Raw genomic sequence first — 18902 nt, 5'->3', positions numbered from 1 at the left:
GGTCAGATGGAAGGGGAGGAGGACCTCCCCTATCAGTGGACTTAGAGAGGGGCAGGGAGGAGATGAGGGAGTAAAGGTGGGATTGGAAGGGGATGAGGGAGAGGACTATAGCTGGGATACAAAGTAAATAAACTGTAATTAATATATAAAAAATTTTAAAAAATAACAAAAAAAGGCAAAAAAAATGTTGTTAGTCCCAGGACTAGGGACTCAGAGGCAGGCTGATGTCTGAAAGTTAGAGGCCATCCTGGACTACATAGCCAGGCCAGCCAGGACTACATGGTGGGAGCCTGCTTTTAGAAATATATTAGAATCTAACATAGACAGGAGGGTCACATGAGGCTCCACCCATCCTGAAGAGGTCTGGTTGTTCATTAAAGGTGTGTACCACCATGCCCAGATAGTTCTTCCTTTTCAAACACAGTTTTGGTCAGGGATCAAATCCAGGTCTTTGCAGTTAATTTTGGAGTTTCTCCACCTTGGTTGTGCCCCTGCTATATTACTACTTTGGAAGGGGCAGTATTGCAGGTTAAAAGTAGCACATGATAAACAAGTGATCTACCATTGAGCCCCACCCCACCCCCACACTGGGGGATTCTGGGCAGGGGCTCTGCCACTGAGCCACACCTCAGCCCCTCACTGGGGGATTCTAGGCAGGGAGAAGATACTACTGTTCTACCACACTCCCTGGCCCCCAGTTTTTTGTTTGTTTGTTTGTTTGTTTGTTTTGTTTTGATTTGATGTGTTTTCAAGACAGGGTCTCATTAAATTGTTGAAGCTGGTCTTGAAATTACTCTGTAGCCCAGGTTGATCTTGCACTTTTGCTCTTCCTCTTTCAATTTCCTGAGTAGTTGAGAAGATAGTCCTGCTGCTCTTCTCACCACCCCTCACTATGTTCTGCAGTTCTTGACTCTTCCTGATTCTGTCTGTGTGGCTAGCTACTCCCAGGCTACTCCCGTGTCTGGTGACATGTACCACACATAGGGCTGATTAGATACAGTCAGCTGATTAGACCACAGAAAAGCCTGCTGTTGTGCAGAGGGCATGAGGTCTTCAGGTCTTCACAGATAACACACTGGAGAATCCAGGAATAATCCAGGCAGGTGCTATATAATTATGTGTGTGTGTGTGTGTGTGTGTATACATATATACTTTATAGCTCACTGATCTCTAGGCTATCTCAGAGACCACAGATCCTAGGCCCTTAAGCTATACAACCCATCTTCATGGCCACATGTACTTTGCAAAGGAGCTTCCACACAGTTTGTTTCTCAACCGGCTGTGAGGCCTGCAGGGACCTCTGAACTGTTGCACTTATCTTTTCCTGACCAGCCGTGACCCTGAAGACATTTTGGGTGCGTGTAAGCAACACATCCCCCGAGCCTGTAAAGCCAGGTTCAGCTCTGCCTCCGGCGTTCTCTGTCATCTGTAGAATTTGCCTTGCTCTGTTGGCTGCTGCCTGGTTCTGCCGACGACACGTTTACTGAATTGAAGACGTGGGGTCCAAGTGAGTCAGTTTCAGTCTCAAGACCATTTTTAGGGCTGCCAGATGGTACAGTGGGTAAAGGCGGCTGTGGGCAAGCTTGGCAACCGGAGTTTGATCCCTCGAACCCACGTAAGGAGAGAGCTGACTACAGGTTGTTTTCTGATTTCTACACAAGCACTGGTGCAAACACACACAAACACACACAGGACACACAAACACACACATGACAACACACACATACGCCTAGGCACCATCACAAATAAATGAAAATAAAGTAAAAAAGACTTCCCACTCAGCTCTTCCTTCCCCAGTGCCCTGGTTCTTCCCTAGCCTGTGGAGGTGCTGAGGCATCCGTGCCCAGTGCCAGACCCCCCTGCTCCTGCCTTCGGTGGGATTGCTAGTAAGAAGACAGTATCAGCAAACCAAAGCCACCTTCGAGAGGACCTGCTCCATTTCCAGCTGTCTGGGAGCTCTAGGCTTTCATAGCCGGAGACCTGGGCAAGCCAGCTTGGAAATTCAGACACAGAAGATCCTCAAGCTCAGGCCCCACTCCAGGGAGTCCATCTGACCCCAAGCTCCTGTTCTTCCCCACTCCCCAGATCACCCCATCTGCTGCTCCCCTGCAGAGGCACAGAGAGGAAGGGGGTGTGGCCAAGCTTATGAGATTTCACTTACTTTTACTCTCAGACTCTGCTAGGGACCCCGACGAGCGAGCACACGAGGACTCAGGTAAAAACCATTTTTGATCTTTTCTCTTGCTCTCAACAAGTAAATGTGGAGTGGCTGCCTGTGCTGGCCACAAGGACCTGCTGTTTTCTTTTTATCTAACTTCCGATAGGCACAGACAGACCCCTGTCTTTCAGCATCCCCTTGGCCAGACTTTCTGGGTCTTCTGAGGTAGAAGAAGCTGTTGGATGCTCAAAAGGGAATGATGGGACTGGGAAGCCAACCCTGAGGCTCTCGGGAGGTCTGAAATGAGTGGACTGTAGATCCCGACAGTATGGCCCTGTGCTAAGCTCCTGGACTTAGTAATTGTTGCTGCCGTACTCCGCTCCATGGCCTCATCCTCCAGTCCCCAGGCTCAGCTCCCTGCTCCTGGAGACTACTGGAAATCCCTTGGGTAGCATCTTTGCTCTGGAAGTGCCTCCTTACCGCTCAAGCTGCGTTCTCCGGCTGGGGGAGCCTCCAGAGAGGCACAGTGGTCCAGCACCCACTGGCTGGTGCCACAGCCCCTTATAGCAACCCTGAGGGTGTACCCAAGTGCGTCCCTTTGAGCAGAGCGCGCAGTCCCTCGAAGCTTTTGATGGAAAAAATTAAAATAGATCTCACGGCCCAAGAAACACGGGCACTGCGTGTCTGACTGCATGTCTAGTGACGAGTGTCACCGGTGTTCCTCGTTAGACAGCTTGAGAAGTCCTGCAGCAAAGCCTCCGGTTGAACTCAGCTTTTCCCAAGTGGCCGTGACCTTAGAGGTATCTCTGGGCAAGGCATTCCCTGAACCTGGGACCCTGAAAACTGAGATCAGCTCTGCCTCAAATGGTCTGCCCCAGCCTCAGTCCACTCCCCTGTTATCCACACCCGGGCCAGGCCAGTGCCCCACGCTGGGGATAGGACCCAGCCTGCTTTCAACAAGTGGACTAGTTTTCCCTGCACCTGGTCCTGGGCGCCCACCTGTGCCCTGCAGCCTGGGAGAGGGGGAGGTGCTGGTAGGGGAGGTGGGAGAGAAGGGACAGAGCTCTGCTCTGACACCGGAGACACACTCCGGCTACACATCCTGCATGATCCCTGGGGGCTGACGCGGAGGTCACAGCCACACGAAGAGAGTTAAATTTAACTCTGTGTAAAGCGAAAGATGGTGGCGGACAAGCTTGTTGCAGAGAGAGAGACACACAGAGAGAGAGAGACAGAGAGAGGATACCCTGGATATCAGTGACTAACTGGTGGCCTTTAAATACACAGTGAAGTTCGGTCAGGCCACCGCTGTGTGTTTCTGTCGCTGAGGTTTTTGAGACATGGTCTGGCTTGGCAGGACAGACCAGCCTGTATTCACAAACACAGGCTCCTAAGTGCCGAACACCACCATGGCTGGCCCTGTTTATTGCTTATAAAGCAAGACCTTTCTCATGACAATCTGGCTTCTTCCTTGTGGTAGATGATCAGACAATGGGGGAGGGGGCCCCCCAGTTCCACCTGGTAACAACTGGCTGATGCCGTTAGAAAAGGAATGACTTCATCTTGTTTTCTGTCCACCATGGGGCTCAGGAGGGGGTCATTTGGAACACTCTCTGTTGCTAAGGCTTTCTTACTCCCACAAAATGTTCTCCTGATGCCATACTGCACGATGGGTCCGGTTTTCCTTTTTGGGATAGTACTAGGGAGTGAACCTAGGGGCCCTGATTGCTAGGCAGGTTCTCTACCCCTGACCCACACCCTCACTGGGGGGATTCTAGGCAGGGGCTCTACCCCTAACCCACACCCTCACTGGGGGATTCTAGGCAGGGGCTCCACCACTGAGCCACACCCCAGCCCCTCACTGGGGGATTCTAGGCAAGGGCTCCACCATTGAGCCACACCCCAGCCCCTCACTGGGGGATTCTAGGCAAGGGCTCCACCATTGAGCCACACCCCAGCCCCTCACTGGGGGATTCTAGGCAGGGGCTCTACCACTGAGCCACACCCCAGCCCCTCACTGGGAGATTCTAGGCAGGGGCTCTACCACTGAGCCACACCCCAGCCCCTCACTGGGGGATTCTGGGCAGGGGCTCCACCACTGAGCCACACCCCAGCCTCTCACTGGGGGATTCTAGGCAGGCGCTCTACCTCTGAGCCACACCCCAGCCCCTCACTGGGGGATTCTAGGCAGGGGCTCTACCACTGAGCCACACCCCAGCCCCTCACTGGGGGATTCTAGGCAGGGGCTCTACCACTGAGCCACACCCCAGCCCCTCACTGGGGGATTCTAGGCAGGGGCTCTACCACTGAGCCACACCCCAGTCCCTCACTGGGGGATTCTAGGCAGGGGCTCTAACCATGAATGCCCCAGTGCTTCACTGGTGGCTTCCTCTACCACAGAGATACACCCCCAGGCCTCTTTTTACTTTTTGTTTTGAGACAAGGCCTTGTTATTATATTGACTAGACTGGGATGAAACTTTGTAGCCAAGCTGACCTTGAACTTGCAATTGTTTTGCCTCAGCCTCTGGAGCACCTGGAATTCCAGGCCTGAATCACCAGGCCTGGCTCAAACGTGTTTTAATGGGATTCTTGTTGTTTCCGTCTCCTATCCCCAAGTCTTTCAAATCACCGTGTCTGTCCCATAGGAAAAATCTTGCGTGGGTAGACTGGGGAAATGCTTGCTACCTGAGCCTGTCATTTGAAGCATATAACAGTCTGGCAGCACAGCCTGAGAGCAAGATAAAGAATTTTATAAAAGGCAGCGAGATGGCTCAGGGGGAGAAACGTGCCTGCTGTGAAAGCCTGGCCATATGAGCTGGACTCCTGGGGCCTATTTAAAGGTGGAAGAAAAGAATCAACTCCACAAAAGTCTTCACAAAGTTGTCCTCTGGTCTCCACATTTGCACTGTAGCATGCTCATGCCCCATAAATCACACACACACACACACACACACACACACGCACATACACATACAATTTAAAGACATGAACAGGTGGAACCGAGAGGCAGAGGAAAGAAAGATGTCTGCTTGAAGAAGTATGGTGTACCCAGAAATGGTTCTGTGGGAACTCCAACCCACATCTCCATCACATAACCAATTCGGCCCCCACCCCACCCAGGATCAGGAAAATGGAATCAGAGTTCAGAGAATGAGACAAGCAAGGATCTGGATAGCTCAAAGGCAAATTCCTTTTGTTGCTGCTGTTGAGACAGGGTCTCAGAACATGGCCAAGGCTGTTCTCAGACTTGTAGCAATCCCCCTGCATCAGCTTTCTGAATGCTGGGATTATGGTGCCACGCCAACATACCCACTGTACAGACTAACTCCTTTTCCTTAGGTCCCACCCAGACGAGACAGCATGCGCCTCCACTGCCCACGGCTCCTCCTGATCCTAGGTAAGGGCTGAGGCCCAGGCTGGAGGCTGGCTTTGCGGACATGGGTGGGCAATGAAGAGGCGTGGGGACCGTGGGGAGGCAGTGTGCACGGAGGAGGTGGGCCGAGCTCCCGTGCCGCTGTGTGTGCTGCCTCTCCTGTCTCCTGAGAGAGTTCTCACCACTCAATAACACTTTCTGACCAGCATTGTGGCCGATAAGACACGTGGCTTTGCACGACTCAGCACAATGGACCGTTGCCCATCCCGAAACCCTCTTCGCCTGGGAGGGAGCCTGCATCAGGATTCCTTGCAAGTACATAATACAAAATACAAATACCAGAGGGTCTCTGGACCGCATCCTTGTGCTTCAACATTTCGATTATGATGATAGCACCAAGGACTTCAAGGGGACTACCCTCTTTCAGTACTCAAAGTCTACCCCATCCCCTTCTAAGATGGGGAGAGTAACATTTCTGGGAGACCTACAAAGTAACTGTACGCTGAAAATCCACCCAGTACGTGCCAATGACAGCGGGAAGCTGGGGTTGAGGATGCTTTCAGGCGATCACAAGTGGATGGAACCCATACAGCTCAATGTCTCTGGTAAGGGCATGGGGGCTGGGTCCCCCTTTCCCCGGAGGCTTTTCCCTAGATAATCTAGCCATTTTGGTTACTGCCCTCTTTTCCCTTTTACCCTCTTTCTTGGCTGCTGCACCTAGGTCTCCTCTCTCTTCTCCCTTTCTCTCCCCCATCTCCTCACAGGGCTCAGGGTCATGTCCACTCTGGACTTCCCCAGTTGTCCCTGACTCTGGCTATGCGCCACCTTTTATCTACAATGAACTTTCTCCTCCACCACACCTACGAGGCCAACTGCAGCGTAAGCATTTGTTGTACCTCAGGCATCTTCTCCTCAGCTTGTGCCTGTTCTGGAATCTGTTGTCCAGGCCGTCAGGTTTTTTTTTATCTTTTCAGAGAAGATAGAAGTTTGGATTTTCAAATCTCTCAGTGGTTAGTCATCAAATTAAAGGACTCCTGTTAGGCTAGATGATGAGAGCACAGGGCTAAGACATGCCCCATGACATGGGGCCTGCCCCAGACATTAGTCCACACTGGAGCTGTCAGTGCTACGAATCTTGACATCACATCTGTTGGGTTCTCCAGCGTGGTGGACATCTGAGCCCTAGAACTCAGCATCACCTCACTAAAGGAATGCCATTCTTGGCTGACTAATACTGAGGTTACCAAACAAACACAAGCATACTACCAGTGATTAGCAATATGTGCAGAGTTCAACCAAACCAACCAAACAAACAACCTGAACCCCGATCCTGAGGCCATTTAAAAAGCAAATGAAAACAGGGAGTGAAAAACAAAGTAAATGTAAAACAGTTTCCCAGGAGGCTTAGTGTTCCCAAGGCCTTCCACAGAGTAATAGAACTGAACAAAGAGATAGGATGGCCTTGCAAGGGATTGTTCTGCGGTCATATGGGACAGGATGCCTGAATCCAGGGGTGGCAGGCTCTTTGTCCTATCCCTGGCTCCCAGACCTCTTTTTTTTTTTTTTCACCCTAGAGACACCCTTCCAACCTTCCATCCAGCTGCCACCAGAAATCCAGGAATCCCAAAGGATCACTCTGACCTGTGGACTGAACTTTGCCTGCTTTGAGTATGACATCCACTTTTGGTGGTCCCTGGAAAAGCCTGGGGTCACCTCTGTCACCTCCATCACCTCTTCCGTTGAGAAAGTCTACACAGAGAGCAAGCTCACCTTTGAAGCAAAGTGGTCGGACCATGGGAAGACGGTGAAATGTGAAGTCTGGCATTCCGCCTGGCTGCTCTCTGAGAGAACAGTGAGTCTGGACGTTAAACGTGAGTCTCCGGGGGGAAGGCCGCCACCTTGTCACTTCCTTCCCAATCTCTGCTGAGCCCCACCAGGGATAGGGGGAGCCCGTGTCCGAAGGTGGCTCAGCTGTCGGTCACCTGTTCCTGAGATGCTGTCTCCTCTGTCAGTCCTGTGTCTTGGCAGAAGTGGTGATGCAGGCCTGGAAATGGGCATTCAGGAGGCCAGGGCTGGGGGAGCTTGAGTTTGAGACGGGCTTGGGCTAGCTACATAGTGAAACTATGCGTTAAAACAGTAAGGGCTGGAGACCTATCCTGGAGGTTCGGTGCTTGCCTAGCACTTGGGAGGCACTCGCTCGACCTCCACCCCCAATCACGATCGATCAATCGATCAGTTCTCAGCATGCTTTGAGAATCATCCGGTTAGAGTTCGCTGTGCTGCATACAAGTAAGTTTTCCCATTATTTTATGCCTCATCCATCCATCCATCCATCCATGGAATGAATATTTTACTGTGGGGCCTGGCATGGTGGTACACACTTTTAAACAGAGCCCTCACGAGGCAGACGTAGGTGGAGCTCTGTGGGTTTGAGGCTAGACTGGCCTGCACAGTGAGCTCTAGGCCAGCTGAACCCTATCTTTAAAAAAAGAAAAGTCTGTGAACTGATAAGGTACCAGGCCTTGTCTTGAATGCCAGCTTAGGTGCAGCTGGAGTGTTGAGCCAGGTTTGTTGTTGTTTGTTTGTTTGGTTGGTTGGTTGGTTTTTTCAAGACAGGGTTTCTCTGTGTAGCCCTGGCTGTCCTGGACTCTCTTTGTAGACCAGGCTGGCCTCGAACTCACAGAGATCCGCCTGCCTGGCTGGGCCAGGTGTTGCCTGTGTGGAATGAATATTGTGACAGACACATAAGAGGCAGATTAGCCAACACAGAGCAGAATTGCCAGGAGATGTGTGTGTTAAGAGAAAGAGAGGGCCGGGGAGATAATTCAGAACTTGCCTAGCCAACATAATAAGTCCCCTTTGTAATATTAAAAAAAAAATAAGCTTAGTACTATGTGATGTGCTATGTATTTAATTTTTCAGAGTTTTTTTACTTTTTATTTTTGTGTATGGGTGCTTCACCTGCATATATGGCAGTGCACCAACAGCAAGAATGGTGTAAATGGAGGTCAGAGGAGCGTGTTAGATCCCCTGGAACTGGAGTTACAGAGAACCCTGAGCCTCCCCGTGGGTGCTGGGAATTGAGCTCAGGACCTCTGAAGGAGCAGCTAGTGCTCTTAGCTGCTGAGCCTTCTCTCCTGTCCCATAATACTTTTTTTTTTTTTAATTTTTAAGTACTTAGGAGAGACGGTACAGTAGTTAGACTTATTGCTCTTACAAAGGACCTGAATTGAGTTCCTAGCACCTATACCAGGCAGCTGGTAACTGCCTAGAACTCCAGTTCCACAGCATGGAGCTGTACAGACACACACAACGAAAAGAAAAGAAATCTTTTTTTTTAAGTACTTGCCTTACAAGAATGAGAAATTGAGTTTGATCCCAGAACTCACATTTAAAAAGCAGGATGTCAGCTGGGTATGGTGGCACATGCCTGTGATCCTAGGACTCAGGAGGCAGAGGCAGGCAGATCTCTGAGTTCAAGGCCAGCCTGGTCTACAGAGCGAGTTCCAGGACAGCTGAAGCTATACTGAGAAACCCTGTCTGGAAGAATAAAAAAAAAAAAAAAAAAAAAAAAACCCAACCAAACAAAAAGTTGAACGTGGAGAAATTTGCTTGTCTCCACACTGGGGAGGCAGATCCTGGAAGAGCCTTGGGACTTGCTGGCCAACCAGTCTTGTCTAATTGTTGAGCTTCAGGTCAGTGAGAGAGATTCTGTCTCAAAAAAAAAAAAAAAAGTAAAAACAAGATGGATGGTCCCCGAAACACAACAGCCGAAATTGTCCTCTGACCTCCATAACCATATGTGCACACACAAATACCCCAAAAAGGGTGAAGAGAAAGCAGGGTTAGGAAGGGGGTGATGGATGGAGACTTCTGTGAAGAAGGTGCAGACCCCGGCTGACATGACAGAGGGAGGGACTCGGGAGGACAAAGGAGATTCTAGTGAGGAGAAAGAACAAACACAAAGGACCTGAGGCAATGGCGGAGGGCCAGACAAGACGATCGCCTGAGCCTTTTGAGGTAAGAGCAGGAGGAAGTAGAGAGGGGAGGACACTGGGTCTCCTGGAGCGGATAGAAACCCAATGGATAGCTTTGGCGTCAGTCTCTAACTGACGATGCTAGGAGTGGTGGGGGTACTGGCAGAGACAGGAAGGTAAGGGACAAGAGAAAGGGAAGCAGAAAACTGGACGCGGTGGAGCAAGCCTGTAATCCCAGCATTTGGGAGGCAGGGGCAGGCCGATCTCTGTGAGTTAGAGGCCAGCCTGGTCTACAGAGTGAGTCCAGGACAGCCAAGGCTATACAGGAAAACCCTATCTTGGAAAAGAAAGAGAGAGAGAGAGAAGAGAGAAAGAGAAAGAGAGAAAGAAAGAGAAAGAAGAGAGAAAGAGAGAAAGAAAGAGAAAGAGAAAGAGAGAAAGAAAGGAAAGGAAAGAAAAGAGGGAGGGAAAAAGGGAAGGGCAGAGAGACAAGCGAGGGGTTGTGCCAGCCACTGGGTGGGCAAAGAAACCACAGATTTGGGAGCTGCTGCCAGGGCTCCTGCTGTCAGAATAAAAGCACAGCCGCAGAGAATTCCCCGTCCCCTCCCACACCACTCCTCTGTTCCCGCAGACACCCCGAAACTGAACATCCGGGTCAGTCCCACAGAGGTCAAGGAGGGCGAGCCTGTGACCATGGCTTGCGAGGTTAACAGCAGCAACCCAGCAGCCGGGGCCGTGTCCTGGTTCAAGGACGGGCAGCCCCTGGAGGAACAGAGATGGAGGCCACCCACCCTGACCCTGCGGGCGGCGAGGAACATGAGCGGGAGATACCAATGCCGCGCTTCCAACGCCGTGGGCCAAGGAGCGTCAGCAGAAGTGGCCCTCACCGTGCTGTGTGAGTTTGAGGGAGGTGGGGGCGGGGTCAGCCCGATCCTCAGGGATCCCAAGGGAGGCTCTGGTGGCCGCCTGTGCCAGTCTGCGGGGTTCTGCTCACCCTCCCCGTTGCCCCCCCGCCGGGGCCTTCTTTCAGTCCCTCCAGAACCGTCCCAGGTTCGAATCTACCACTCTCCCGCTGACGAGGGACAGTCCATAGAGCTGATCTGTGCGTCACCGGCCAGTCCACCTGCAACAAACTATACCTGGCTTCACAACCGGAAGGAGGTGCCCGGGGAGACAGGAGAGAAGTTCCACATAGCTCGAGTCTCCCTGAGGCATGCTGGGAGTTACACCTGCTTGGCAGAGAACCCTCTGGGTCGTGGACAGATAGGCGAGGAAGCTGAGCTGGATGTCCAATGTGAGCAGCCAACTGACTTCTGGTTCTCGGAGGGGGTGAGGGGGTGAGGGGGTGAGGGGGTGAGGGGGTGAGGGGGTATATGAGACAAGCTCCCAGGCACCTGGAGCTTCAACGCTGCATTCCAGACACACAGACCAGACAGAGCCTTGGCTTATGGCAGTTATTTAGTAGATATTTGTTGAATGAATGAATGAATGAATGAATGAATGAATGAATGGATACATGGATGAATGTCACCAGCCTGGTGGCCCAGATCTGTCATCCCAGCTACTGGGGAAGCTGAGGCAGAAGGATCACACATGTGAGGCCTTCCTGGGCTGCAGAGTGAGTTCAAAGTCAGCCTAGGCGATTTAGTGAGAATGGCTCAAAAGTAGAAAGAGGAGCCGGGATGTGGCTCGGTGTCAGAATACTTTCCCATAGCTTATCGGTAGGGGACTGGGAGCATGGACTCAGTGGTAGAGCCCCTGCCTAGAATTCCCCAGTGAGGGGCTGGGGTGTGGCTCAGTGGTAGAGCCCCTGCCGAGAATTCCCCAGTGAGGGGCTGGGGTATGGCTCAGTGGTAGAGCCTCTGCCTAGAATTCCCCAGTGAGGGGGTGGGGTGTGGCTCATGGTAGAGCTCCTGCCTAGAATCCCCCAATGAGGGGCTGGGGTGTGGCTCAGTGGTGGAGCCCCTGCCTAGAATCCCCCAGTGAGGGGCTGGGGTGTGGCTCAGTGGTGGAGCCCCTGCCTAGAATCCCCCAGTGAGGGGCTTGGGGTGTGGCTCAGTGGTAGAGCCCCTGCCTAGAATCCCCCAGTGAGGGGCTGGGGTGTGGCTCAGTGGTAGAGCCCCTGCCTAGAATCCCCCAGTGAGGGGCTGGGGTGTGGCTCAGTTCTAGCCCCTGCCTAGAACCCCCAGTGAGGGGCTGGGGTGTGGTTCAGTTCTAGCCCCTGCCTAGAATCCCCCAGTGAGGGGCTGGGGTGTGGTTCAGTGGTAGAGTACTTCCCTAGAATGCCTCAGGGAGGACCCGGGGTCACGACTCAGTTGGTAGATTGCTTAGAGCACATAAAGCTCTGGGTTCGGCCCCCACCTGCATAAAAGAAAGGGATATCACGGCCTCAGATCCGCACTTACGGCACAAAGGCAGGAAGATTGTACATCCGAGGTCACCTTGACGATATCTAAGTCCAAGGCCAGCCTGGCTATGCGGGACCCTGCCTATTACTAGGGTTTCCCAGGGCATGGCGACATGGCATCAGCAGGCAAGCAGAAGTCCTAAAAGATTTGAGAGCCGGAGGACTACCATTGCTCTGCCGTGGCTTGGCATTCCTTGGCATGGCACAGCGGGTAACCGAGTCGCTCCCAGGGTGGAGACTTCCTTCTCTGGGTGCTTGCGTACGAACAGGGTCACTGACAGTAGTGGCAAAGTTTGTTGTTGGGGACACACACTGACTGTGCTAAGGGCGTCCCCTGGGAGGATTCTGGAAGGTTAGGTGTCCCTCCAAACAGACCAGACCGAGGCCACACGGCTTCAAAAAGTGTGGGATCCGGCAGTGTGTGGGGCCCTGCAAGAGGGCGTGGGGGGGGGGCGGGAGAGGGTCGTTTGGGGACAGTGTGAGAAGACTTTCCTAAAAGCAGCCTTGCGACTGGCCCAGGGTGGTGCAAGCCGGCCATTTCAGCTACTTGGGAGGCTAAGTTCAAGACCAGCCTGTGCAAATTAGCAAGACCCTGACCAGAAAAGGAAAGGTTAAAAAACAAACCTAGGGTAGGGCTGGAGATGCAGCTGGGTGGTAGAGCTCTCGCCTCGCCCGCGCAAGGCCACCGCAGTGGGCACTAGTGCCAACCTTCTCCGCTCACTTCCCTGCTCCACTCTAAGATGCCCCCAAGGCGGTAACCATGGTGATCCAATCATCCACGCCAATTCGGGAAGGAGACAGCGTGACCCTGGCCTGTCACTACAACTCCAGCAATCCGGAAGTCACCAGCTACCAATGGAAGCCTCAAGGTTCCGGGAATGAGCTCACACCGGGAGTGCTGCAGATCCGGAGAGTTGCGTGGGACACGGGGCCCATCAGCTGTGCAGCCTGTAATCACTGGTGTTCGTGGACCTCCTGGGTCAGCCTGAATGTCCACTGTGAGTGACGGGGCAAGGGGTGTCCGGGGGAGTCCGAGAGGTGGCTGAACTGAGATACAGACAGAGAAGGGTGAGGGGATGGGAACCCGGACCTCGGGGGACTGAGGGAGGACCCCAAGTCCTCAGGGTCAAGGAGACCGGAAGTCCTCATCTACGGAATAGGAAACACTAAACAAAGGGACAGGAAGTCCTGATCAAGGGCACAGGAAGTTTGGGGGGACATCAAGAGCCAAAACATCCCTGTGGCCCCGCAGATGCCCCCAGAGCCGTGAAGGTCCTGAAGGTCAGCCCGATGACAGAGATCCGCGCTGGGCAGCATGTCCTCCTGCGGTGTGACTTCTCAAAGAGCCACCCGGCAGAAGTCGGCTTCTTCTGGAAGAAGAACGGGAGCCTCGTGCAGAAAGGGAAAGACCTGAGCTTCCAGTCCATCTCTCCGGAAGATGCTGGGGACTATGTCTGCACGGTCAGAAACGCCATTGGAGAGACCCCATCGCAGGCCTGGGACCTCCAAGTGCTGTGTGAGTGTCTGGAGCTGGGGGCGAAACATGAAGACGAGGGGCCCCGCGGCTCCGGCCTGACCCGGGTTCCCCGTTTACAGACGCTCCCCGGAGGCTGCGAGTGTCCATCAGCCCCGGGGACAGCGTGATGGAGGGCAAGGAGGCCACCTTGTCGTGTGAGAGTGACGCCAACCCACCGGTCTCACAGTACATCTGGTACGACCCCAACGGTCAGGACCTCCACTTCTCAGGCCAAAAGCTGAGGCTGGACCTGCTGAGGGTCCAGCACTCGGGGTCCTACCGCTGCCGGGGTGCCAACCAGATCGGCTGGAATGAATCGCTGCCTAGCGTCCTCAGCGTCTACTGTAAGTTCTCCCTCTCATCTTCCCTCGGGTCCTTCCTCTGGCCTGGGAGCCGCAGCCCCTCCCCCCCTTCTCCTGTGTCCTGCCCAGGCATGCCCTGTGACCAACAGCTCCTGACCGCAAAGTCATCCTGTCCTGCTCCACAGGCCTGTCTTCCTCCTCTCCATGTGTGCATCTCACCCTTGATGGATAAGGTCTCTCTCTCTCTCTCTCTCTCCTTTCACTTGCCTTTGCCTCCCTGAGCGCTGGGATTAAAACTCTTAGCCACATCCGGCTAAGATCTCTATTTCTTACATTTTGATATTTTAAGCAAGACAAATACAAGAATACAAAGAATACAAATACCAGAAAAATGTTTTTAAGCACAAAAAAGGAAGCTGAACAGGGCTTTGAGAAGCTGACATGGGGATATCACCTAAACAACAGGGCCAGCCTGGGCTATGTAGAAAAAAAAAATGCCTTGAAAACGAAACAAAAAAGCCCCATCTCCCTTTCCTACATAATCCACCCATGCTTTTGTCTTTTCTTTTTTATGTTTGAGATAGGGGTCTTGCTATGCAGCCCAGTTTGAACTCCAGGCAACTCCCCTGCCTCTGCCTCCTGAGTGTTTGTGCTTTGCCTCTTTCAAATGACTGCAGCCCACCCCATCTTCCCAGCGCCCTCTTCGAGGGAGCTGAATCTGCAGCTGTGGGCACACTTGCCAGGACAAGTGGAGCCGGGCCTGCTCTGACCGGCTGACCAAACTTCTCTCGGGGTTGCACAGCCGCAAAGGCCGGGGTCACAGGCTTTGTGTGAGAACTGTCTGCGGAACAGCACTCGCTGGGGACGAAGATCTGGCCCTCTGTCCTATCGGCAGGGAGGCAGGGACTGCTTCTTGATCTTCTTCACCTTACTCTACCGCATGAGGAGGACACCTGCGGGCAGGAAAGATGGGGCTTCCTGAAGGGAGAGGGGCAGCCTGCTCTCAGCCCATCGCCATCTTCACGAGGCACAGTGAGCCTGGTTATCTCTTTCTTCACCAGATAGCCCAGAGACCATCGGCAAGCGGGCCGCCATGGGGCTGGGAGTCTGCCTGGCTGTCTGCATCCTGGCTTTCTGGGGGATGAAAATCTGGAAAAAGTGAGCCCGTCCGCCTCCCCCCTCCTCCCAGTCCCCTACCCCCACTCCCCAGCACTCATCCTGCCGGCTTACCCTCCCCAAACCCTTGGTCCTTAGATGGAAGCGTCACCAGAGCCAGCAGCAACTTCAGGAGAATTCCAGCGGCCAGAGCTTTTTTGTGAGGAATAAAAAGGTGAGATAACAGAAGGGTGAACCACAGAGGAGCCCTTGAAGGCAGGAAGAGGGTGGGAGTGGTCTGAGGATCCATGGGGGGGCCTGTAAGTCTCAGTGCTAGAGAAGATGAGGCAGGGGGATGGCAAATTTGAGGCCAGCCTGGCTTATATAGTACTTTGTAAGATCCTGTTGGGGGAAAAAAAAAGGCCTCCAGAGAACTGTTGGGGTCAAAGGCAGGAGAAAGGGATGGATGGGGCCAGAGGAGAGGTCACAGGTGCCACTTTGCATCTTCCAGACAAGAAGGACCCCTCTCTCAGAAGGCCCCCAGCCCCAAGGATGCTACAACCCTGCGATGGATGAGACCGTTAGCTATGCCATCTTGCGCTTTCCGGAGACCGACACGCCCAGCGCTGGGTACGAAGGGTGCTCAGGAGGGGTGTGGGAGGAAAACCGTGTGTCCCAGTTTGCCCGCTTTGTGCCAGGCCTGTGCCAGGCACCACCGTACACTCGTCACCTCATTCTTGCTACAGGGCAGGGCAACGGGCCCTCGGTGGGACCTGTTTCTTTGTTTCAGGAGCGGGTGTCCAGAGCCCAGCTGTGTCGCAGGTTGAATGGGACACGGTCACACACCCGTTTTCATTAGCTGCCGCTGTGGTGCTGGGCGCACAAGAGACGAGGCGTTTTCTCCCAGGGCTGAGGTTGGGAAAGGGGCTGCTGGGGAGAGTCCGCGCATAGCTGTGTCCTTTCTCTTAGTGATGCAGGGCCTTCAGCAGCACAGGGCCCTCCTCCAGACGACACGGTCACCTACTCCGTGATACAGAAGCATCAGCCGGTAAGAGGGCAGAGCTCCGGAAAGGCAGACAGTGACACTGGGAAGGGTGGCCGTCTAACGTCTATTTTCCATTGCTAAAGTCGAATCCCCAAGACCGGGTGGTCTACAACAGGAAGAGGTTTAATTTTGGCTTATGGTCGGTTCTGGAAACGCTAAGGCTGCGTCTCTGTGTGTGGTGATGGCAGTCTTGAGGAGACCCAAAGCATTCACGGCTAGGACATACGTCACAGAGAACCCGACTTCCTAGAAAGTCTCTGCCTTGATTAGCTATTAATCCACCAATCTTAGTCACCTCCCCCAGACCCCACAGTCTGTACATTCCCAACTCAGGGGCCACACTCAGACTGCAGCAAGCCGTTCAGGCAGAGTGCGAAGGTGGGAGCCAGGACAGGTGCCTCGGCTTCTCCTGGGCAGAGCACAGCCATTTGTAGACAAGATGACCCCATTTGGACATCTGGACCACACGCACTGGGGAGCCAGCGAGAGAAGGCTCGGAAGAGAATGGAGGGAGGCTGGTCATCACGAAGGCCGGACTAACCTTGTGTTTTGCAGAGTGACTACGAGAACGTGACTCCAAGCTGTCCCGAGGATGAGAGCATCCATTATTCTGAGCTGGTTCGGTTTGGGGCTGGGACACGGGCCCAGGTAAAGGAAGATGTGGAGTATGTGACCCTCAAGCACTGATGGTGGTGGTAACTGCGGCGGAAAGCTCTGGAGCCTAAAGAAAGACCTAAAACTGCTTCGGCCGCGGCAGCTCCGCCGTGGCGTCACAGGCAGCGCCCATAGGCATGTGCGCCCACACAGTCATTTGAAAGCCTTGTGTCTGGCCAGGGCCAGCCAGCTCCTCTCTGGACCTCTCACTCCACACAGAACAGTGTCCCGTCTGCCATGGGCCATCGTTCACCCATCCTGAGCCTCGCTTCCGCCGGACGCGTTCCTGCCGTGATCAGCTGGGACTGTCACTGACGTTTCTTCTTCTCTGTCCCCTTGAAACTCCACCCCGAACTCACGAATCTTATTACCAGATTTCTGGCCTTTGGGGGAGATCCCCAGGAAGGGCAGAAATAAGGAAGCAAGAGGCACTGTCCCCAGCTGCCTTTTCTCCTACAAACACGGCTAGCAGCAACTTGGGCCTTCTGTGGAGCTGGTGCCTTCCCGAAGGGGTCCTGGGCACTGAGCAGACAGGATGACGTGGATCTACATACATACATATAAATATGTATATATAATTCTCTAAATACTTACTATTAAAAATGGCACAGATTGTCACATGAACTCTTTTGTATTGGTGATTGGTGTAATTATACTGGAAACCTGGAGATAGGAGCAGCTACTTGGAGCTTTCAGGCCAGGGGAACAGACTCAGGGTAATCTCAGGGTCGGATCAGTAGCTCGGAGTACCGCTGTCGTTGGTATTGAACTTAGGGCTTCATGCATGCAGGTGAGGTGCTCTATAGCTACATCCTCCTCACTGGGGGATTCTAGGCAGGGGCTCTACCACTGAGCCACACCCCAGCGCCTCACTGGGGGATTCTAGGCAGGGGCTCCACCACTGAGCCACAGCCCAGCCCCTCACTGGGGGATTCTAGGCAGGGGCTCCACCACTGAGCCACAGCCCAGCCCCTCACTGGGGGATTCTAGGCAGGGGCTCCACCACTGAGCCACACCCCAGCCTCTCACTGGGGGATTCTAGGCAGGGGCTCCACCCCTGAGCCACCCCCAGCCTCTCACTGGGGGATTCTGGGCAGGGGCTCCACCACTGAGTCACACCCCAGCCCCTCACTGGGGGATTCTAGGCAGGGGCTCCACCACTGAGCCACACCCCAGCCCCTCACTGGGGGATTCTAGGCAGGGGCTCTGTCACTGAGTCACACCCCAGCCCCTCACTGGGGGATTCTAGGCAGGGGCTCTACCACTGAGCCACACCATGCCCCTCACTGGGGGGTTCTAGGCAGGGGCTCCACCACTGAGCCACACCCCAGCCCCTCACTGGGGGATTCTAGGCAGGGGCTCCACCATTGAGCCACACCCCAGCCCCTCACTGGGGGATTATAGGCAGGGGCTCCACCACTGAGCCACACCATGCCCCTCACTGGGGAATTCTAGGCAGGGGCTCCACCACTGAGCCACGCCCCAGCCCCTCACTGGGGGGTTCTAGGCAGGGGCTCCACCACTGAGCCACACCCCAGCCCCTCACTGGGGAACCTAGGCAGGGGCTCTACCACTGAGCCACACCCCAGCTCCTCACTGGGGGATTCTAGGCAGGGGCTCCACCACTGAGCCACACCCTAGCCCCTCACTGGGGGATTCTAGGCAGGGGCTCTGTCACTGAGCCACGCCCCAGCGCCTCACTGGGGGATTCCAGGCAGGGGCTCTGCCACTGAGCCACACCTCAGCCCCTCACTGGGGGATTCTAGGCAGGGGCTCTACCCCTGAGCCACCCCCAGCCTCTCACTGGGGGATTCTAGGCAGGGGCTCCACCCCTGAGCCACCCCCAGCCTCTCACTGGGGGATTCTAGGCAGGGGCTCCACCCCTGAGCCACACCCCAGCGCCTCGGTTTCTCCGACTGGAGAGGTCTGTCATTCTTTACTACCTTTGTGGTTCAGGGAAGTGAAGTGGAGCCTTATATCCAGTGGAGCAATACTGAAAAGCCAAGTTCAGAAGGCAAAACTCCCAAAGCCTCAACTGCCAAATTCGTCACGAATTCAAGGCCAGCCTGGGCTACACAGAGAGACAGTGTCAAAAACAACGATGAAGAAATAAGAGGAAGTGGCTTCATTCTCACAGCTGTCCCCTGTAGGGGGCCTGCCCTGTTCTTTCACAGCATAAGACCACCCAGAGGAGCAGCACAGGTCCCCCCAGTTCGCTACTGGCTCCAAGGATCCAAGGATTCACCTGCTCAGCCTAGAGGGCAAGTTGTGCTTACACCCAGGAAGGCAAGGAGCTTGCAGCTGCGGGCACACAGGAATGTCCCGATAAGTGTCCCTTTCTTCCTTTCCTCCCTTCTCATCTTTCCCCAGTGC

At 54.0% G+C, this 18902-nt stretch overlaps 1 protein-coding gene across 3 annotated transcripts; it reads left to right on the top strand.

The window, feature by feature from the left end:
- Positions 1-2174: 2174 nt before the first annotated feature.
- Cd22 (CD22 molecule) lies at positions 2175-17142 on the top strand. Of its 3 annotated transcripts, XM_060366683.1 has the most exons (15): positions 2175-2215; positions 5500-5557; positions 5740-5848; positions 5961-6138; positions 7108-7404; positions 10142-10405; positions 10541-10804; positions 12658-12915; positions 13170-13433; positions 13514-13777; positions 14797-14893; positions 14990-15065; positions 15342-15460; positions 15800-15878; positions 16431-17142. In XM_060366683.1, the coding sequence occupies exons 3-15, from the start codon at positions 5783-5785 to the stop codon at positions 16560-16562; spliced, it is 2358 nt and encodes a 785-aa protein (XP_060222666.1). In that variant the 5' UTR covers positions 2175-2215; positions 5500-5557; positions 5740-5782; the 3' UTR covers positions 16563-17142. The 3 variants fall into 3 exon arrangements, 2 of the variants coding, with proteins under 2 accessions (XP_060222666.1, XP_060222665.1); XM_060366682.1 differs by having other exon boundaries at positions 5740-6138; XR_009585412.1 differs by lacking the exons at positions 15342-15460; positions 15800-15878; positions 16431-17142 and having other exon boundaries at positions 2188-2215; positions 5740-6138; positions 14538-14893; positions 14990-15031.
- The last annotated feature ends 1760 nt before the right edge of the window (positions 17143-18902 follow it).

This window comes from Meriones unguiculatus, chromosome 14 (genome assembly GCF_030254825.1).
Source record: "Meriones unguiculatus strain TT.TT164.6M chromosome 14, Bangor_MerUng_6.1, whole genome shotgun sequence".
Taxonomy (NCBI): domain Eukaryota; kingdom Metazoa; phylum Chordata; class Mammalia; order Rodentia; family Muridae; genus Meriones; species Meriones unguiculatus.
Note: the sequence above shows the minus strand (reverse complement) of the source record. Positions and strands in the feature narration are given on the sequence as shown.